General features: G+C 47.8%; 1 protein-coding gene across 1 annotated transcript in view; it reads right to left on the bottom strand.

Annotated features, from left to right (window-relative positions):
* FER1L6 (fer-1 like family member 6) overlaps nucleotides 1-23,161 on the bottom strand; it is a 230,788-nt gene that overhangs the window by 8,581 nt on the left and 199,046 nt on the right. Inside the window, 4 exon segments of the mRNA XM_044294749.1 lie at nucleotides 482-645; nucleotides 2,505-2,746; nucleotides 3,964-4,062; nucleotides 20,096-20,184. Of these exon segments, the coding sequence (XP_044150684.1) occupies nucleotides 482-645; nucleotides 2,505-2,746; nucleotides 3,964-4,062; nucleotides 20,096-20,184 (594 nt within the window).

Here is a 23,161-nt window from a genome sequence, read left to right as displayed (position 1 = left end):
AACTGCTTGTTTCTGGACTTCATTCATCTGCCTGCCTGCCCCCATCACATACCAGTTTACCCAAATATTCCTGCCTGGTGTCAACCTTGTATGACTATGCAACCGGATATCATTCTGATTACCAGCAAGCAATTGTAAACTACTCTAGGATGGTCACTTCGGAAATGTCTATACCTCCTTGTGCGAGTTTTAAACTGAAGTGTAGTTAACCTCTTAGAGGCTGCTTCCTAGTTTAGCTCTATGCAAAATTTGTTAGCCACCTACTGATGGGTACACTGCCTGTCGATTGTAAATACAGCCATTGGGGGCAGCAGTGGAGAGTAGAGAGATGGATACAAAGTAAGCAACGCAAATAGGGTTAGTTCTGACAAATTTCTGAAATGCAGTATATTCGGGCACAACTTTAAACCAGCTCGTCAATCAAAAGTCATGTATGTAATGTATTCTCATCACGTCTCATAAAGCATTACACAGAACTTACCGTTAGTTCTCCAGACTTCACAAATGGCCACCACCCTTTAATTCTTTTCTGCTGAAATATTGAGATCTTGTTCTCATCTTTTAAGCTGGTGGCCATACCCATGTCACAGCTTTTGGCTGTCTTGGCCCCACGATGGAATCCATTCAGGTTTAATTCCATTGAACCTGAAAAAAATGTCAAGATCTGTATAATATATATGTAAATATGGATAAGTACATATAATAAACAGATATTCAGTATAGAAACACCATATCTACTGAATTAAGGGTGTGTAGACATATCTCCAGGGATTTGAAACCACTCCAGATGGGAACGCTATATCCTGGAAGCTGGATGCACCTGATGGAGATGTGGATATCATTTTTAATCAGCTAAGATGGCTCCCATATACTCCAGCTCTCAGACAACGCCTTATCTACTCCAAAGCACCAAGGTTTCACCCTCCCCAAGAGGACCCGCTTTCTTGATGTCATATATGACGTATGCTGTACTGCTTTTAGTGTGAAGCCATTACAAGATGGTGCTGGCATCTAGATATTTACATAGTTTGCATACTACAGTTAGTAAAATAATGCACAATGCGCAGATGCCAAGTGTTATCTCTTTTCTTGTTTTTGTATTGTAGCCAATGAAACAATGCCACGAGCCTCAGGGGGGATGCCCCTCTCTGATGATATAAAAACTGCTTAACTTCCTGTAATAAAGGAGAAACTGCTTTGACCCTTAAACAAACTTAAATGAAGAATGGCAAACAAACCTTGGATCAAAAATGTCAGCAGTCAACTTTTTTGGATCCAACCCCACATCTGAGGGAAACTACACCAGACTCTTATCACCAGGGGCATTGAATCTGAAGGGATTAACCCATATCTAAATGAAAATGGAGATGTCTATTCTTTGGTGGCTCTCACGTTCTCATACCTATACATGTCTTTGTTTAGTGATAGAGTTAATAAGTAGTTCACTTTTGGACAATGTTTTTTTTCATGGCTATTAAAAGTTCAACTGAGCTGACCCATAGTCCTTTGAAATGTCATGACCAGTTTCTCGGGAGAAGCCCCTTCTATGTCCGGTCTTTTAGCTCAAATTTGGAAAAATCAGGATCCAATGGTTTTAGACTTTGAGGGGGATTATCTGGGCAATAATATTAATGACCTATCCACAGGATAGGTCATCAATATAACATCAGCGGGGGTCCTAGTCCCGTCCCCACTTCCCGCAGGTCAGCTGCTTTGGGAACCTGCGGCGCTCACCGGAGGTCTGGTGAGCATGACAGCCTCGCAGGCGCTTATCACACACCACATCCTACATCGTATAGCGGCTGTGCTTGGTATTGCAGCTCAGCCCTATTGACTTGAATGGGGCTGAGCTGCAACTAGGCCATGTGACCGATGTACAATGACATCACTGTCCTAGGAAGAGGCTGCTGATCCTGAGTATATGTTATCAATATTAATTCCCAGATGACCCCTTTAAAGATCTAGGATGGAATTTCTCATGCCTGCACTCCAGAATTCTGGCTTAACAAGTCGCAAAATAGAGGCTTTGCAACTTTTTGAGTCTCTTGCTCAAAAAACTTTTTACATTTTTACATCATACAGTGCAGTTTTGCAAAATGGGTGGTGAAGGTGGCGTGGTGAGCTATGTTAATGAGTTTCACTCCAGATTTATCAATGAGACTTTATAAAAAGTTGCAAAAAAGGACCCAAACTCACTCCAGTACAAGGATGGAGTAGGAAAACTGGAGTAGCATTTCTAGACAGAAGTATTAGGTTTAAAGATCTACCAGATTTAACAGACAACCGTGCGACATTTAATAAATTTGGTGCAAAGTGCTTCAATGCAGACTCCTGCAAAACTGACTTCAAATATTACCCTCATGATAAATTCACCCCTCCGCCCCTAAGTTTATTCCCTGAAAGGTGTGAACCTTCATGAGCCAGATAAACAGAACAAAACATTTAGCCACAGAGGGTAAGTCTATATAGATAAAGACAGATATTGGGGTATCTGCACTACATACCCAAGAAGTCATCAGACGAAAGTCTCTCAAAATCCCAAACCTGGAGCACGAGAACAGCTGGGATTTTACGTTCTGTCTTCTCCAGGGAGAATATGTTTTCCCGTTTACTAACCACAACTTGCTTCTCTGCTGGTAAGTAATGAAACGGAAAGACAAAGCGCCAGTTGAAATTCCCTTCTCCGGTCAGAGAGTTGTAGTGGACATCTGTCTCCTGGTTGTCGTCTTCAATACCTTTCAACCACCTACAAAAATAAGGGGTGATTAAAACCTAAATGATCCCATTCCTGGTGTATTAATTAAGATACCAAAAATCTCTCAGAACGTTCTGGCGGAATAGTGTATTATTTTAGATTACACTCTCCATTATTCTTCTCCAGTTCTAGTTCTCTATCAGACCATATATGCTATATGCTGTTCCCCAGAACAGGGTACTTGCAAAATAGTTTTTTTGTAATGTAATGTTATCTGATATATTGGATTGTACCGTATAGTTCTGTATGGATAAATCAGGGTTAACAGTCCTAACTTTGCCCTTGTAGAAGGCTAGGAGATAGACCTCCTAGGCCCACCTACATCATTCTAGTATTAGCTGAGGAAGAGATAGGAGCTCACTCCTTGGAGAAACTAGGCCTGAGTCTCAGAGAATCCCTATCTCTGAGATATTTGCATCAAGAAATTCATCTCTATTTTATAGTACTCCACAGAGAAAGGATGAACTAGAAGGTCCAGAATCTACGAGGCACATCACTGACGTCAGTCAGTAAGGTATTTGCTGTTTAAGGCTGATGGAGACTTTAATGCAGTGGGAGCGACATTGCTAATACACCCTTCACACTTTGACAAGGTCCTGGCAAGCCGTATCTTAATCCTGTACCCCTCAGCTGGGAATGACAGGCAAGGTTTGCAGAAACCTTTTTGCCAGCCTTAGATTCTGCAGAGAGACTTTGGAATGATAGAGGGAAGGAGTACTACAAACTCCATCATTTCTCATATCCATATATTGCTATCTAGAGATTCGCACTGAGAATTGCTTGGAACTGTGTTTTGATACTGATGGATGTACTACAACTCCCATTCTGCACTTTAGTAAACAGAGACTTGTCTATTTTGTACATCTGGCCTGGTTACTGACTCCAGCACTATTCGCCGGCCACAACATCTACATCTCCTGACTTGCACCTGTACCAAACTCATACCACCAAAGGCAGCCTAACTGCCATCAAGCAGGAGCCTCAACATCAGGGTGTGCCCTGAGGAAAGAATGGGTGTGCCCTCCTATCACTGCCTAGCCCTAGGGAGCAATGGTTTGGGGAAAGCTGCCATGATAGACTTTCTGCAGCCAGATCCACTACCACCCTCATCCTCTGCTCCTCTCCACCTGGGCTTGCAGCATATAGCCCAGCACATAATATGTACAGATTGTGCTCATATATTTATATATGCAGTACTACACACTAACCCTTTGACATAGATATCACTTGATTTTTGTCCAGTGAATATATTTTCATCTTCCAATATCACATCTTCTGTATTCCAAATGATTATCCTCAATTCATAGCTGTCAAAAGATAAAATACACAATATAAATACTTTAAATAAAACTGTAATATAAGAAAAGGATATTTACAGCAGAAGGCAGCAGTTACACTTCGGAGAGGAGGAGCTATCAGTAGATTAACACCACCCATGAGGAGTAGTATAGGGCATAAATACACTTATACTCCCCTGCTCCACACCAGCACCTACATTACTTGATCCCAGGAACTGTATGGTCTCCCTTTCTCTATCCAGCTGATTTCTAAACACCTAATTTTTTAGACTTTTGGACTTACTGTTTATATTGCCATATTATAATTATTATAATATCACAGCAAGAAAATTTCAGATGCTCACAAGTTACTATATAATCTGATGCATCAACACAAAAAAGAAAGAAACTGAGTCCTAACGGGCTTCGAAAGTATGGTATGTTTTATAATTTTTTTTACAAAGCATTCAAAATAGAGACAAAAAGACATCAAGAATAAAGTGCGGTATGCACCCAAGGCGGCTAAATATAAATATAAAAATTGCATGAGGGAATTGACACAAAATTGACTATGCCTGGTAAAAGCAAATGCTAATATACTGTAGTTGTGTACACATATCCACATCTTGAACAAATGCAAACCAAAGGTTACAAGCAATCAAATAGGGGTAAGTATAAATACAAGGGAATCATAAAGCAGCATTCAATGTCCCCACGCCTAGGGTTTGCATGTAGTTCAAGTGTGCACACTAATAACACATATAACATACCAATAAAAATGAGACACCCACCTCAGAAGAACCGCACAGCCCGACGCGCGTTTCGGTGTCACCTTCCTCTGTTATATGTGTTATCAGTTGTATGAGGGATATTGTGTGTTGTCTGGGGCAAATGCTATGATGTACTGGTGTTATTGTACTTGAACTATATGCAAACCCTAAGGCGTGGGGACATTGAATGCTGCTTCATGATACACTTGTATTTATACTTACCCTTATTTGATTGTTTGTAACCTTTGGTTTGCATTTGTTCAAGATGTGGATACTGTATGAGTACACAACTATTAGAGATGAGCGAATTTTTTAAAAATTTGATTCGCCGGTTCACCGAATTTTTTAGGAAAAATTCAGTTTGATCCAAATAAATTTGCGGAAAATTACGTTAAAAAAGGGCTATTTCCTGTCTGCAGAGAGCCTTTAAAGTGGTGTAGAACACGGTGCCTTGCAGTAACACGCATAGGGAGTCTGCTTTGGTAGTGAAATAATACTGTGAGTCAGTATGACATGCAGAAGACAGGCGTCGCTCTTAGAATCGCTGCACACTTCACTTATTTGGGCAGTCACGAGGCCAAAACTGACCAAATAACTTAAGTATGAAGTCAGCCTTAGGCCTCATGCACACGACCGTTGTGTGTTTTACGGTCTGCAAAACACGGATGGCGTATGTGTGCGTTCCGCATTTTGCGGAACGGCACAGACAGCCATTGATATAACTGCCTATTCTTGTCCGCAAAACGGACCACGTGCTGACCACGGAACGGAGCAACGGATGCGGACAGCACATGGAGTGCTGTCCGCATCTTTTGCAGTCCCATTGAAGTGAGTGGGTCCGCATCCAAGCTGCAAAAACTGTGGCTCGGATGCGGACCAAAACAACGGTCGTGTGCATGAGGCCTTACAGGTCGATGTTAGCACCAAGAAGAAGAGCACTCCTTTTACACCCTCGTCAGCTGATTCCACATAGATGTACAGTATGTGTACAGAACCTGTTCTATTAAGCGGTTATACAAGTAGAGCCCCCCCCCGACAGAGTGGAGAGGGTGTCAGCAGTAAGTTTGTGTGGACGTCACTGATTATTTTGCCCTTCCTCTGATCCGTCAGAACAATAACCCACAAAAAACGGATCCTGTCTGTTGAGCATCCGCCTTCAGGTCAGCATTTGCTCAATAATTCATCAGTATTGCTAATGCAAAAAAAAAACAGGAGTGGATCTAAAACAGAGATGACACGTGAATGGAATATTTGCATGTCCTCTGTGTTTTGTACCCACTCCTGCTTTTGGCTACCAAATCATAAGCCAATTCTGATGGGACCATACAGGCCTTACAGCTGCTACACAGACAGGATCTGTTGTGCGTCTCATTTTTTCTTCCTTCTGACAGATCAGAAGAAAGGTCAAATAAATGATGATGTCAGCCAGGCCGAAAGCCCAAAAAGTGGACCAGTCATGAAGTGGGGAGGGTGGGAACAGCATGAGAAGTCCACAGAGTGGACCTATGACATAGTGGTGAGGTGGAAGCATCATGAGGAGTCCACAGAGTGGCCCAATGAAAGGGTCTGGAGGTGGAAGCAGTATGAGGAGGCCACCGAGTGGCACAATGACAGTCTGGAGTCGGCAGCATCAGGAGAAGGCCACTGTGTGGCACAATGACAGAGTCTGGAGGTGGCGGCAGCATCAGGAGACCACAGAGTGGCCCAATGATAGTGTGGAGGTGGCGGCGGCAGCATCAAGAGGAGGCCACAGAGTGGGACAACGACCGAGTCTGGAGGTGGCGACAGCAGCAGCATCAGGAGACCACGGATTGTGAAGGTGATATAGTGTGGAGATGGCAGCAGCAGCATCAGAAAGAAAAAAAACACAATGCAACAGCAATCCGCAAACAAAATAAAGTACAACAATGCCATAGCAATAGAAAATAACCTGGTGCTAATGCTACGCTTATTCTGCAAATTTGACACTCTTGGCAGACACATTTTGTACAAAACCATTTGGGCCCGTCTGCCACACGTCAAGGCGATCTCTGTAAGACGGGAACCTAACACTAAATGCTACCTGTTATGTGCCATAACGACCACCATAAAATTCAGGGAGTGCAGGTTCCACATGCATGCTGGGTTCACTCTGCTTTTTATCATTTTTGGTGCCAAAATGGCCTCCATTAAATTTAAGGGATGCAGGTACCAACATGCATGCTGAGCCAACTCTATACCTCTCCTGGTGCCAGTCGGCTTCCAATAAATGCAATGAGAAGCAGCATCAGGAGACCACAAAGTGACAGAGTGGGCGGTGAATGGCAATACCAGTACCCGCTGATGAAGGTGAGTGAAAGAAGGAGCACTTGGCATCGGATGTGTGGCATCAGAATAGTAGCTGAGGCAGATAGCCAGAAAAAATTGGTCTCTTTTTTCAAGGTTTGGGTGAGGCAGCATGGATGATCTAAATCAGATGCATCAGACATTGGTGGCTGGAAATCCGGGCTGACATCGAAGTTACACAGGGGAGTACTCCTATCCGCTTGTATCATCAAGAAATCGTTGATGGTCTTTCTCTGTTGGTATAGTCAGTCCAACATATGGAGGGTGGAATTTAAATGCGTGGAAACGTTGCATATCAGCCTATGTTGGGGGATGCCGTTCTGCCTCTGCAGCTCAAGGAGGGTGTGCTTTGCAGTGTACGAGTGGCTGAAGTGCATGCAAAGTTTCCTGGCCATTTTTAGGATGTTTTGCAGATAGGTGGACGACTTAAGGAACCGTTTGACAACCAGATTGAACACGTGTGCCATGTACGGCGCATGGCTCGGCCCCCCTTGATGCAGCGCCGACACAATGTTCTTCCTGTTGTCTGTCACCATGGTTCAGATTTTCAGTTGTTGCAGGGAAAATGAGGTGCAGAACACCGTGACACCGCCGTGCCCTGCACATGTGGTATGCTGGAGGGGGACTGTGACTTGTCCCTGCAGTGGAGGCTGAGGACATGGTGAAGGATGAGGAGGCAGAGGCGGACATTGTCACAGGACCAATGGCGTGACAACGTGGAGGCAGAAGCGGCGTCACCTAGCCAAGTTGCTGGTCTGGCTGTGCAGGAACCACATTCACCCAGTGGACCGTAAAGGACATGTATTGTCCCTGATCGTAGTTACAGCTCCACAAGTCGGCATTGCCTTGCACTTTTGCAGACACCGACAGGCCCAAGGACTGGCCGACCTTCTGTTCTACATGTGTGTGCAGAGCTGGTACTGCCTTTTGGCAAAAAAATGACGGCTTGGGACCCTCCTCCTCGGCTCGACATAAGCCATCAGTTCTCAGAGTCCACCACTTGGAAAGGAAGGGACTGCAGCTCCAGCAACTTGGACAGGAGCACATTCAGGTTCTGCGCCGTTGGATGCGTGCACACATACTGTTGTCTCTTGGAAATCGCTTCAATGATCGATTGCTGACGGAATGACTGACGAGGAGTAGGAGGAGCAGGAGCATCAGGAACAGCAGACGATGGGAACGACAGACATCTCCCTTCGGCTGAGGTAGTGGAGCCTTGACTGCCTAAAATTGGGTGTGTGCCACTGGGTGATGCAGTGGTTGCTGCGGCAGACTGGACATCCACATCAGAGCCATGGTTCTCCCAGGCCACTTTATGGTGACGCTGCATATGTTGACGCTGGGCCATGGTGCCAACATTGGCACCCTGGCCACGCTTCACCTTCTGCCCACATATTCTACATATGGCCATGTTGACCTCCTCCGGCGGCTTCACAAAAAACTGCCACACCACGGAGTAGCTGATCTTACCCCAACACTACGCACTGGCTGACTGCTACCGCCGCTGCTTCCGTGAACCCATGCACCACTCCTTTCTGGACAGGTAGGCTGCTGCAGAGGGCGGTCTACCCTATGCCAATTTGGCTCCTGACCTCCCACTGCTGCCACCCTGCTGACTCCCAGCCATGCTAGCGACTTGCTGGCTTAGCCGCTGACTCACGGGCAAGCTGCCACCCTCTTCTCCTGATGATGACTAAGCCCCTTCTTCAACCGGCTCCCAAGTGCGATCGGCTTCATCATCATCAAGTACTGTCTGCACGTCACTGATGTCCTTCTCAACGTCTCTGGGTCAGGAGCCTGACTGGTCGCAACACCAGCTCCTATGCCACTCTCCTCATCACTACTTGCCCACCTAGCGGAGGAAGCAGCGGATGTCTCTTCCACATCTTGGCTGGGCAGTAACTGCTGACTGTCCTCTAGTAGCTCGTCCTCGCTGTATAGTGGAGCTGAGCCCACAGCATACAATACTTCTCTGGCTGAGGGAACAGAAAAGGACAGAGGCAAGTTGAAGACAGTTGAGGGCACAGGGCCTGCTTCTGGGCCATGCCAACTAAGGGCTGTGTCTGACGAACCCACCGACTGTTGGCTGGGGGGGTCTGATGTCAATTGGGATAAAGTGGATGACCGAGTTAACCAATCAAGAACCGCTAGGTTGCTGGTCAAGACACGAGCGCTAGATGACACCGGGAGCTCAGGCCTCTCGCTGCGACTTCTGCTGCCACACCCTCTTACTCTGCTGCGACCTCTGCCTGCGCCAGAAACATTTAGGCCTCTGCCACTGCTCTGTGCATGGCATGGCACTTCCCTGCCTGACATACTTGTAGCTGAACTAAATAAATTAAAAGCAAATTAAAACACCCCTAAAAGCGACGTATATATTTCTCTTTTTGTACTGAAAAAGGCCACTAAACGATTTAACCACAAATAACTGCAACAGTGAAGTCCGTATATATTTTTCTTTCTGTACAGAAATAGGCCACTAAATGCTTTCACCACATATAACTGCAGAAGTTAACTGAGAAACTGGATTTTTGTACTCACCGTAAAATCCTTTTTCTCGTAGGATGCATTGGGGGGGACAGCACCATGGGTATATGCCCAGCTGCCACTAGGAGGCTGACACTAGAAGTAAAATGTCTTGGCTCCTCCTATCTGGGCTATACCCACTGCAGATGCAGGAGCAAACCAGTAGGTAGAAAAGGTAGAAAAACAGTAGGAGCACAAGAAAAAACTGCAAGCCAACAAGTCCTAAACCAGAAAGGACCAACAGAAAGACAGCTAAAAGGGTGGGATCTGTGTCCCCTAATGCATCCTACGAGGAAAGGATTTTCGGTGAGTACAAAAATCCAGTTCTCTTTAATGCATTGGGGGACACAGCACCATGGGACGTCCTAAAGCAGTCCACAAGGGAGGGCAGCAATAAAAACAGCCATGCAACGCAACTAACTCACGGCTGCTTGCAGAACCCTGCGACCCAAACTTGCATCAGCAGAAGCCAAGGAGTGGATGTGATAAAATTTGGAAAATGTATGAACAGAGGCCTAGGTGGTGGCCTTGCAGACCTGGGAAGCTGAGGCCTGATGTCTAACCGCCCAAGAAGCCCCGACCGCCCTAGTGGAATGAGCGGTCAAACGAAAGGGAGGAACACGACCCTTGGCAACATAGGTCTCCTTAACTGCCGACCTAATCCAACGGGATATGGTGGCCTTGGAAGCTTGCAGGCCCTTGTGAGAACCCTCAGGGTTCACAAAGAGGTAGTCCGACCAGCGAAAGGGCTCAGTCAACTGAAGATAGAGGCGAAGCGCCCTAACAACATCCAAACGGTGAAGCGAATGCTCCCTAGGATGAGAGGGGTTAGGACAGAAAGATGGAAGGACAATCTCCTCATTAATGTGGAATGAGGACACCACCTTAGGGAGGAAAGAAGGCACCGGACGCAGAACGACCTTATCCTGATGAAACACCAAGAAAGGGGATCTGCAAGAGAGCGCAGCAAGTTCAGAAACTCTGCAAATAGAAGTAATCGCCACAAGAAAGGCGACCTTAAAGGAAACAAAGGAAAGAGAAATATCCTGTAACGGCTCAAAGGGAGAGGCCTGAAGAGCGTCCAAGACAATGTTCAAGTCCCACGGTTCCACAGAAGGAAGAAAAGGCAGAACGCGGTGAGCGACCCTCTGCAGAAAAGTCCTCACTTGACGGCGAGAAGCCAGGGGTTTCTGGAAAAGAACAGATAGGGCCAAAATCTGACCCTTGAGAGAGGCCAAACGAAGACCCTTGTCAAAGCCAGACTGGAGGAAGGATAAGACCCTGGGAATGGACAGGTAGAGAGGGTGAAACTGAGCAGCTTCACACCAGGAAAAATAAGTCTTCTAAGTACGATGATAAATTCTGGAAGACTGGGGCTTGCATGCGTGGAGCATAGTCTGAATAACAGACTCCGAGAGACCGCGGAACCTCAGAACCGCGGCCTCAGCAGCCACGCCGTTAAACGCAGCCGATGTAAATTCGGGTGGAGTAGCGGACCTTGGAAAAGAAGGTCGGGACGCAGAGGGATGTGCCACGGCGCATCTGCGAGTAGGAACAGAAGATCCGGGTACCATGCTCGGCGAGGCCAGTCCGGGGCAACCAGAATCGCCGGAACCCAGGCCAACTTCAGGTGCTTGAGAACCCTGGGAAGGAGCGGAATGGGAGGAAAGAGGTAAACGAGACCGAACCGGGACCAAGGAAGAACCAGAGCATCCGAGGCCAGCGCCTGAGGGTCCCGAGACCTGGCGAAGTAACGCAGGACCTTGTGGTTGAGACGAGAGGCGAAAAGGTCTATGTCCGGCGTGCCCCTTGTACAGCCAAAGAGGCTATCCTACCATGCCCCAAGGTGCTGAGCCCTGCAATGCAGAAGAAGATCAGGATGACGATCCGGCTTTAAGCAGAGGACATGAGCTGCAAAATGGAGAAACTTCTCCCTCAGCTACAGCCTACTGAAGAGACCGCCCCTTAGAAGAAAACCCTGCACCTAGCAGTGATAGGAGCAGGCTAAGAGGTCCCTCCCAGAGAGAGGAGGGGTTGGGCCAAAGCCCGGGAGAAGGGGGGAGCGGAACCAAGTCGCGGGCTGAAAAGCCGGGGGCTAAAGTAGAAAAAACAGCTGGACCAGAGCTCCGGCGGGCGGACCGGAACTCCGCTGCGAACCGGAGCCTCGGCGACCGGACCAGAGTTCCAGCGGCCGCACAAGCAAGTGGGGAGAGGGAGGAAGAGAAGCGCTTCTCCCTCAGCCATATAAGAGGGCCCAGCAGGGAAATGTGTGAAGAAAGGCAACCTAATACTGCACTAGTCGCAGCGCTCCTCCCTTTGAGCAGGCAAGCGTCCTGCAAAGAACATTGTCCCCCTGGTCTAACCGAGTGCCAGGCAAGGCTCCCAATAAGGGAGAAACTGCAGGGGATACAGAGCCATAGCGCCCCTGAGAAGCGGCCCCCAGAAGAGACTTGGGGAGGGGGACTTGTCCCAGCTAGATGATGGCTCCCTGGGTGAAACAGACGCCCTGGCCATGGTTCAGAGGGGGGAGGGGGAGAGGGCGAGAATAGTACTTACCCTCTGACGTCTTCAAGCACTGCAGGGTCATCCTCTCAGCAGACTCGACACGGAGCCCATGGGAATGCTGGCAATCCACTGCGGTGGCAGTAACGGGGACCGGGTGAACAGCGGTACCGAAGTATGCGCCCGCAGAGGTTGCAACTAAAGTGGGAGCCCACGATTGAGCACCCCCTGCAGCAGAAGAAACCTGCAAAAAGAAAAAAACGATAAAATAGCAGAAAGACCTGCAGAGAAGCAGGTCGTGTCTGCCTCCTAAAGACACTAGAAAAAAACTGGTTTGCTCCTGCATCTGCAGTGGGTATAGCCCAGATAGGAGGAGCCAACACATTTTACTTCTAGTGTCAGCCTCCTAGTTGAGCTGGGCATATAAAATGTGATCTGATCTTCATCTAAGTCACAACAATAGACAATCACAGTCTGCTTAAACTAATAACACACAAAGAATTACATGTTACCATGTTTTTATTGAACACACCATGTAAACATTCACAGTGCAGGTGGAAAAAGTATGTGAACCCCTAGACTAATGACATCTCCAAGAGCTAATTGGAGTGAGGTGTCAGCCAACTGGAGTCCAGTCAATGAGATGAGATTGGAGGTGTTGGTTACAGCTGCCCTGCCCTATAAAAAACACACACCAGTTCTGGGCTTGCTTTATGTGGAATTACCTGGTGGAACTTCACTATTGTGTTATAACTTCTCTCTAGGGTGCAGGTGTACGTGAGTGCACCAGCCTCTGGAAACAGATTGTTTGGCTACAAGGTGAAACAACTGCACATTTGGGATAAGAATCTGGGATTGGAATCCTACACTCATAGGCAGCGCGATCATCATCTATTGGAACTGTAAAATGATTCCTCCCTATGCTTTCCCTGCACTTATAAATAGTTTTTTCATTTTTTTTTTGGTCACAATGAGGTTTTTCCTATTGCTGTCCCTAGCGCCTTCTCGTGTCTGTCTCTGAACTCCAAACGCTGGAAAATGTCTGAATCCAAGATGGCCACCGTATTTATAGGGCTGTGACATCACAGGGCTGGCTGCTGATTGGCTTAATGCATTGCATTATGGGTCATCTCGCCTTCCCTCAGTTCCTTGCCCCATGTCTTCACACGTGTAGTCGCCATTTTAGGTAAAACTGCGATTCGTTACCACGAAGTGCGAGGAAATTCTTATAGAATTTTTCCTGAAATTCGGATCGTATTCCACTTCATCAGATTCGATTCGCTCATCTTGAACAAGTATTAAGGCTGATTTCAGCCTGTGTTTGTGGGCGGGGCGTAGCTCCCTATATATTCCCTCCAATACCTTCCCACAGGCGGTGTGTCTCACTTACTTTGTAGGAAGAGCACATCTAGCCGGCCTCCAAGTTCACTTGTGTCTGGTGCGTCTTGCTGTTCGGTGTACGTCCGGAGAGAAGTTCCTTCTCATCAAGTAAGTCCTGCTAACTTCGCATCGGCGCGGCCGGCAGCTGCGCTCTCTCATTCCGGCTTGCGGTCCACGGTGGAACGCATCGGCTTCCGCTGTCTCCCCAGCCACTTCCTGCTGAGCGCAGATCGGGCCGCTCGCTTACCCACCGGAGACGCCTGAAACTCGCCTCGCACAGCGTGAGCATAGCAGTGAGTCAGGAACAGGTGGCGCGCGCCTCACTGCTGAACCTTTCCTCAACCACTTGCCAGACGCAGAGATCGGGTCACTCCCATCACGGCTGGCAAGGGCTGGCATCAGGCGTCTCAGCTGGTCCAGTCTACTGGCATCCTTAATGTACCTGGACAGTACAGGATTAGGCCATTCCTTGTATGTTACCTGGATCGTCCAGGCCACGTTATGTGTAATTATGTTACCTGGATCGTCCAGGCCCGGTTCAATGTTGTATGTCACCTGGATCGTCCAGGCCATGGTCTGTTGCTATCGGTTACCTGGTTCGTCCAGGATTGGGCCATTGTTGTATGTTACCTGGATCGTCCAGGCCCGGTTCAATGTTGTATGTCACCTGGATCGTCCAGGCCATGGTCTGTTGCTATCGGTTACCTGGTTCGTCCAGGATTGGGCCATTGTTGTATGTTACCTGGATCGTCCAGGCCCCGTTATGTGTAAATACATTACCTGGATCGTCCAGGCCCGGTTCAATGTTGTATGTCACCTGGATCGTCCAGGATTAGGCCATCGTCTGTATGTCTCCTGGATCGTCCAGGCTCAGTGCAATACGGTACGTCACCGGTCCGTCCAGGCCATGGCCTATTGCCATCAGTTGCCTGGATCGTCCGGGATTAGGCCATTGTCTGTACGTCACCTGGATCGTCCAGGCCCAGTGCGAGGTGGCACGTCACCTGGATTGGCCAGGCCATGGCCTATTGCTATCGGTTACCTGGATCATCCAGGATTAGGCCATTGTTGTATGTCACCTGGATCGTCCAGGCCCTGTCATGTGTAAATACGTTACCTGGATCGTCCAGGCCCGGTTCAATGTTGTATGTCACCTGGATTGTCCAGGATTAGGCCATCGTCTGTACGTCACCGGGATCGTCCAGGCCCAGTGCGATGTGGTACGTCACCTGGATCGTCCAGACCATGGCCTATTGCTATCGGTTACCTGGATCGTCCAGGATCAGGCCATTGTTGTATGTCACCTGGATCGTCCAGGCCCTGTCATGTGTAAATACGTTACCTGGATCGTCCAGGCCCGGTTCAATTTTGTATGTCACCTGGATCATCCAGGTTCAGGCCATTGTCAGTACGTCACCTGGATCGTCCAGGCCATGGCCTATCGCTATCAATTGCCTGGATCGTCCAGCCCCAAGCAATTGTTGTATGTTACCGGAATCATCCAGGCGCCCGTCACATGTGGCACGTTTCCTGGATCGTCCAGGCCCCAGTTCATTGTCGCCCGGCACATGGACCGCCAGACCAGTCCATGGCACAGGTCTCGGGACCATTCAGGTTCGTTCAACGTGGTGTCACCTATATCGTTCAGTCTGGATCTGGCGTTCCTTGTTAACTAGTTCGTCCGGCCAAGATCGGCATGGTTACGTGGATCGTTAAGGTTCAGCTGTCTGATGGCAGGTCACGTCATTTTGTCCTTCTTGAGTTCCTAGGTCGTACCAGGCGTTGGGCAACATCCAGCTCCTTCAAGTTAGCCATTGCGGCTCCCATCTCATGTCACATCGGGGCTACCATACCCCGTCCGAGTCTGTCAAGGCCGGGCACGAGCCTTCCGGTCGTTCGTAGGGGTCTCGCGGTCCCCACTCTTCTCACAGCCACGTTTATTCAGTTTACAAAAATTTTCCCTCAGATTCCTAGGAGTGTCTCCAGCCGTCATAAAATCCAAAGTAGGCAAAAGTTCTGCAAGGTAAGATACACGCAACAAGATCCTAGCATTGGTAGGTTCTGTTCTTGTTTATTTCAGTCCATGTTTTCCTCACCTAGCTCTTATTGTTGACCTTTCTATCCGCGGCAATCCAGATCAATTCATTCTTCACAAGTTCGGTTCAGCCAAAGCGGATCCAAGATGTCCCAGTTGTCTGGTACAGAAGACAATGTGTCTTCCTTAGGCTCAGTAGTCTCAGGTCGCAGCAGCAACAGATCTCTCCGCAACTGGACCATTCCAAAGCTAATTGCTGAGCTAAACAGGAAAGGGATCCGGTATCCATCATCAGCCAGGAAAGCGGAACTTTATAGGATCCTGATGTCTGAGGCTGGGTCCTCCGAGGAACAATCTTCCTTGTCATCTATACAGCTGTCGCTTTCCCAGCTCCAAGCTTCCATCAACGGGTTAGCCAACTCAGTCTCGGACATCCAGTCCAGAGTTGAGGTCCTGGAAGTCCAGCCTTCAACGTCCGGCCAAAGCCAGGCCACCGTATCAACTCCGGCCGCCTTACAGTCTCTCCAAGGTATTAATATTCCTACCCCCCAAATTGTCCCATCCCACTTCCTACCAGAAAGTCTCAAAAAAGATATAGTGGCAGGCAAGGACATAAACCTAGCTTCCATCCTCATTGCATCCCATGATGTTGCAGAGAACCGCGTGATCAACTGTGGGGACGTATCAATAGTCATGAAAGCCAAAGATGCACGTCTCAGTAGGAAGCTGTCCATCCCGGAATTTGTCCTGGCCTTCAGTGTTTATAGGGATGTGGTCTGCTCAGCCCAGCCTGACAGAAGGGAGGAATTGGATAGATACCTTTACCGGGTCACCGACCTGGGCCAGAAATATGGTGGATCAGCATTCTACGATTATCACCGGTCCTTCTCCGCCAAAGCAGCAGCAGCGCTCTCCCAGTTCCAGTTTGTCACCAATTGGGCGGAGATGGATACTGAGCTATTCTGCCGGCACTTCGCGGGGCTCAGGGCCCCCACCTGCTCAAACTGCCAGTCTATATTTCATACAACGGATTGGTGCCCAAACTACAGTCTTAACACGCCACAAGGTCCATGGCCCGGCCCCTCCGGCAGTCAGGGCAATTCCAGTTCAGTGGACAAATTAGGCCGGCCCATAGTTTACCTCGGCAAAAGCCAGTTGTGCAACAACTTTAATCTGGGGAGCTGTGCCTTCAACGCATGTCGGGCTTTGCACATCTGCTCGTTGTGTTTCAGAGCTCATCCTCGCTCCTCGTGCCCTAGGAAAACCTCACAACAACCATGACTAACCGACATCAATGTCGAACTACTGTCGATTCTCCTAGCCGACCACCCTGATCGAGCATTCACTGAATCCCTGATATCCGGTTTCCGCCAAGGGTTTCACACAGGGTTAATTTCTCTTCCCCAAAGTAACTGGGAGGGTCCTAACCTAATGTCAGCCAGTCAGGATCCAGAGGCAGTTAACACATTGATCCTAGCAGAGGTCGCCAAAGGTTTCTTGCTAGGCCCCTTCTCCGACGTTCCCTTTCAACACTGGCGCATCAATCCCATCGGTATTGTATCAAAACAGTCATCTAATAAAAAACGTCTGATCTATGATTTGTCTGCTCCACATGCTTCGTCCACTCCTAGCCTGAATTCTCTGATCCCTTCAGACGAATTCTCAATGAGATACTCTTCCATTGATCAAGCAATCCAGCTCATTTTGCTCTCAGGCAAGGGTTCTTGGCTCACCAAAGCGGATATAGCTGACGCCTTTAAGCTACTGCCCATTCAGCCACAGCTCTGGGGTTTTTATGGCATCAGATGGTCCAATAAATTTTATTTTGCCAACCGTCTCACGTTCGGTTGCAAAAGCAGTCCTTGGCTTTTTGATCAGCTAGCTCAAGCTCTTCACTGGATATTGGTTCACCACGGGGGTTTGCCAATGGTCATCCATTACTTGGATGACTTCTTGATTATTGAGAAACAGCGTCCCCTCCCAACCGCATTAAACACTCTGAAGGAGTTATTTAGTCAGTTACAGGTCCCGTTAGCTCAGAACAAAACAGAAGGGCCAGCTCCACAAGTCACCTTTCTGGGCATTATCTTGGACACAGTCCGCATGGAGGCCAGGCTCCCTTCTGAGAAATTAATCAAGATTCGGTCAGCCATGAATAGAGCGGTGCTAAGCAACTCCATCACCAAAACCGAACTCCAGTCTCTTTTAGGGATGCTTAATTTTGCGACCAGGGTCATGCCGCAAGGGAAAGCATTCATGTCAAGGATGCTGCAACTCCTCCCCGAAGCTCAGGATCAGGACAGCTCCATTTTTTTAGATAGTCACGCCAGAGCAGATCTATCCATGTGGAATTCCTTTTTGTCAAACTGGAACGGCATTTCTTTATTCATCCCTCCCCGAACCTCACGCTCGCCCATCATTTTTTCGGACGCAGCAGGGTCAGTTGGGTTCGCTGCTATCTTTGGCAATCATTGGTTCGCGGGCAGATGGCCCCCAGAAATAAGATCCGATATAGAAGCATTAAAATCATCCCCCCTCATTGAACTATATCCCATAGTGGCAGCGGCCCAAGTTTGGGGTGACCAGTGGGCCAATTCCTCCGTCCTTTTTGTCACGGATAGCCAGGCGTTAGTCGACATCCTGGACAAACAAAGGGCTAAGTCTCCAAAAATCATGTCACTGTTACGCAGGTTAGTTTGGCTGTCCCTTTCCTTCAACTTTCGTTTTTCAGGGGAACATATTCAGGGGCTTAGTAACACAGCAGCAGATGCACTGTCTAGATCAAAATTTTCGGGTTTTTTTCAGGAGATGCCCGACGCAGATCCCACGGGTGCTTCAATCCCATCGCACAACACTCTAACGATGGACTAGAGTCACTCATCTCGACAGCGAAAAGCCTCATAAACCAGTCGCTAGCCCCAAACACGGCCAGGAATTATAGAGCCGGATTGAAAGCCTTCGACAGGTTCAGACGCCTTCACCCCCAGGGCGCCCATGACGAAACGTTGTACTTACTGGCGTTCATAGCTTTCTGTCATTCCCAACTCAATCTCTCACATAGTTCCATCAAGTTATATCTAGCAGGCCTTCAACACCACTTCATGCTCAGTAATCCGGGTCGTTCCTCCATATTTTCGAACCAGGCCATCAAGGCGGCCCTCAGGGGAATCCAAAAAAACGTCAAACAAACTCCCCCCCGCAGACAACCGGTGTCTCCCGAGCTATTCAGGGATCTGTCCTCTGCGTTAGATGGTCATCCTTTTGGGCCCTTTTCCAGCATGATAATACAAGCGGCCATGTTTTTAAGCTTCTATGGCTTTCTCCGGCCAGGGGAATTTACCGGCAGCCCTCCGGGGCAAGGCTGCCTCCGCAAAGACCAGTTGGCGTGGCACAACGACCATTTCATACTCAGCCTACCTCTAACCAAAACAAACCAGACAGGGCCACCCTCGGAGGTTAAATATTTCCCCACTCATAGTAAATGGTGCCCAGTCCGTATCCTAAATAAACTGTTGTCACAGTTACAGTCAACTCCTCCTAATAGTCCTCTCCTCCCCTTTAATGGCAAGCCCCTCTCATCCGTCCAATTCACGTCCCACATACGTTCCCTAGCGGCAGGCCTCGGATATGATCCAAGTACCATCTCGGGTCATTCGTTCCGTATAGGGGCGGCTTCATCTGCGTCACAACACCAGGTCCCTGCCCATGTCATCCGTTCCATGGGGCGTTGGCGGTCATCATGCTTCAACAGATATATTCCGAACCCACACAGGGAGATATCTCAGGCTTTTCAGTCATTGGCGTTATAGTACATAAACTGGAAGCATACGAATAAACAGGTTCTCACCAATGGAGTGTACTTGTCTTTTTGCCCTCTTCAGGCCTACCCACGCACATGGCTCCCGGCACAACTCAGCCATAGGTCAGGTTTGGCATGCCTTACCCACGTCTAGAACGTTTTAGCCCTGCCCATAAGTATTAAGGCTGATTTCAGCCTGTGTTTGTGGGCGGGGCGTAGCTCCCTATATATTCCCTCCAATACCTTCCCACAGGCGGTGTGTCTCACTTACCCCTCCCTCCCTCCCTTTTTTCACACACTCCAACAGGGTACGCCCTCTTCAGGCCTACCCACGCACATGGCTCCCGGCACAACTCAGCCATAGGTCAGGTTTGGCATGCCTTACCCACGTCTAGAACGTTTTAGCCCTGCCCATAACTATATTAGCATTAGCTTTTACCGGGCATAGTCAATTATGTGTCAATTCCCTCGTGCAATTTTTCTTTCTGCAATTCTTGATGTCTTTTTGTCTCCATTTTTAATGCTTTGCCACTAATTCTTCTCTGAACCTACCTCTTGATCTCACCCTGCAAATGTGAGATGATCAAATGATTTTCAGCCAATCTAGACCTATCGAGTCCTGTATTACTGTACTACTGCTTATAATAATATGAATAATCCTCATTAAATCAATAAAAATAAAAAATCTAAACCAAAAAGAATAAGAATAAACCAATTCCTAATTACCCTTTGGGTTTTCGGGGTGCGATATCGACAGGAGGGCCTGGGAGGGGCAGATCAGTTGGAAACATGTCCACCCACATCTGTATACGTCCCTACAAGAAAATAAGAGCCCGTATCGGGAATGTTATTATCATGAATTTCTGCCTTATTGAAGCGGAACAATGGAATTAAATATTTGAATACATTTATACAGAGTATACATAATCACATTCACTCATTTGCAGATTAGATCCCAGGAAGCAGAGAGTAACAATCTCCACCGCTTGTAATTTCACAGCTCATTGATTATCCGAAGAAGCAGTAATTGCAAGTTTGATGATGGAGGAACTTCCAGACTATGTCTCCTTTAAAAGGGTATTACCATCTGGGATATGCCATAACAGTATGATTGGTGTGAGCCCAGTTTAGGGACCACCAGTAAAATTCATTCTGGGGGCCCGCTGTAAAGTAACATGCAAATATTATCTGCTCGCACATGGTTGATTATGGAGGTACCTGAAGTGACTTTGAGAAGGCAGGTCCATGATGAAAGAGGATACTGGCTGCCTGCCTCTGGACCTACAGCCACCTGATGCATCTCTGATAATAAATGGGGTCGTCTAATCCAGTGTTTCCCAACCAGTGTGCCTCCAGCTGTTGCAAAACTACAACTCCCAGCATGCCAACACAGCCAAAGGCTGTCCGGGCATGCTGGGAGTTGTAGTTTTGCAACAGCTGGAGGCACACTGGTTGGGAAACACTGGTCTAATCCACCCAGTTTTTTTAGGCTACTTTCACATTAGCGTTTTTGCTGGATCCGTTAGGCCCCTTGCAGACGAGCGTGTCCGAATTAGGTCTGGATGCGTCCCGGTGCATTGCGGCAAACCCACGCGAGTAGGAACGCAATTGCAGTCAGTTTTGACTGCGATTGTGTTCCGATGTTCAGTTTTTATCGCGCGGGTGCAATGTGTTTTGCACGCGCATGATAAAAATTCGACTGTGGTACCCAGACCCGAACTTCTTCACAGAAGTTCAGGTTTGGGTTCGGTGTTGTGTAGACTGTATTATTTTCCCTTATAACATGGTTATAAGGGAAAATAATAGCATTCTGAATACAGAATGCAAAGTACAATAGCGCTGGAGGGGTTAAAAAAAATTTAAATAATAATTTAACTCACCTTAATCCACTTGTTCGCGCAGCCGGCATCTCTTCTGTCTTCATCTGTGAGCAATAGGACCTTTGATGACGTCACTGCGTTCATCACATGGTCCATCACATGATCCATCACCATGGATCATGTGATGAGCGTAGTGACGTCATCAAAGGTCCTATTGCTCACAGATGAAGACAGAAGAGATGCCGGCTGCGCGAACAAGTGGATTAAGGTGAGTTAAATTATTATTTAATTTTTTTTTAACCCCTCCAGCCCTATTGTACTATGCATTCTGTATTCAGAATGCTATTATTTTCCCTTAAACCCATGTTATAAGGGGAAATAATAATGATCGGGTCCCCATCCCGATCGTCACCTAGCAACCGTGCGTGAAAATCGCACCGCATCCGCACTTGCTTGCGGATGCTTGTGATTTTCACGCAACTACATTCATTTCTATGGGGCCTGCGTTACGTGAAAAACGCACAAAGAGGAGCATGCTGTGATTTTCACGCAACGCACAAGTGATGCATGAAAATCACCGCTCATGTGCACAGCCCCATAGAAATGAATGGGTCCGGATTCAGTGCGGGTGCAATGCGTTCAACTCACACATTCCACCCGCGCGGAAATCTCGCCCGTGTGAAAGGGGCCTTACTGATAATACAACCATCTGCATCTGTTATGAACGGATCCGGTTGTATTATCTTCAACATAGCCATGACGGATCCTTCATGAACAACACTGTAAGTCAATGGGGGACGGATCCGTTTTCTATTGAATCTGAGAAAACATCTTGCTCCGCATCCCAGGACGGAAAGAAAACCACAGCTTGCTGCAGTTTGCTCTACGGTATGGGAACGCAACCAAACGGAACGGAATGCATTTTGGAGCATTCTGATCTGTTCAGCTGCACTTTGTCCCCATTGACAAAAAAACGGATCCTACTTTCACATCTTCCGGAAAATGTAAGCACAAGTGTAAAAGTAGCCTTATATGAACACAGACTGGCTGAGGTGCTGCATACTGTCTATGTGCCACTTGTGCAGGTGGTGGGGGACGAGGGGCCCACCTTGCTCAGGGGCTCACCGGTGGATTCACGTGTCCCTCTGCGGGCCAGTCCGAGCCTATGTTCGCCCATCTTCTAGAACTCCCACCAATCCTGAGAACCAAGAGATTGGCGACCCTTCTGCATTTTGCCTCCACTATACTGGCAGCTGCCATCCAACTCCATCCAAGTGAAATCAGAAAGTGAAGGAAAATCTTAGCATTGTGGTGGGAAACCCCCTTTAGGCCTTATGCACACAACCATATTTTGCATCTATGTCTGATCTGCATATTTTGGCATTGCACACGGACCCATTCATTTCTATGGGTCCACAAAAACATCTCATGTGTCTTGTACATGGACATATCCTATTATTGTCTGCATTGCAAAGAATAGTCATTTCCAGTAATGGGAGTAAGAAAAATGCAGAGTGCACACGGAAGTTATTTTGTGGATCCGTGATTTGAGGACCATCATATGGACACGGTTGTTTGCATGAGGCCTTAGGGTACTTTCACACTTGCGGCAGATCCGGAAAAACGTATGCCAACTGATGGCATTAGTAAGACTGATCAGGATCCTGATCAGTCAGAAAAATGCATTGAAATGCTGGATCCGTCTTTCCGGTGTCATCTGGCAAAACGGATCCGGCATTTATTTTTTTCACCTCTTTTTCGGGACGGATGCGGCATTCCGTTATTTTAAATGCCAGATCCGTCACTAATACATTCCTATGGAAAGAAATGCCGGATTCGGCTTTCAGGCAAGTCTTTAGTTTTTTTGGCCGGAGATAAAACGGGTTTTATCTTTTGCCTGATCAGTCAAAAAGACTGAACTGAAGACATCCTGATGCATCCTGAACGGATCGCTCTCCATTCAGAATGCATG

Source organism: Bufo gargarizans, chromosome 5, assembly GCF_014858855.1.
Source record: "Bufo gargarizans isolate SCDJY-AF-19 chromosome 5, ASM1485885v1, whole genome shotgun sequence".
NCBI classification, from domain to species: Eukaryota; Metazoa; Chordata; class Amphibia; order Anura; family Bufonidae; genus Bufo; species Bufo gargarizans.
The sequence above is the reverse complement of the archived record's forward strand: the minus strand, read 5'-3'. Positions and strand labels throughout refer to the sequence as shown.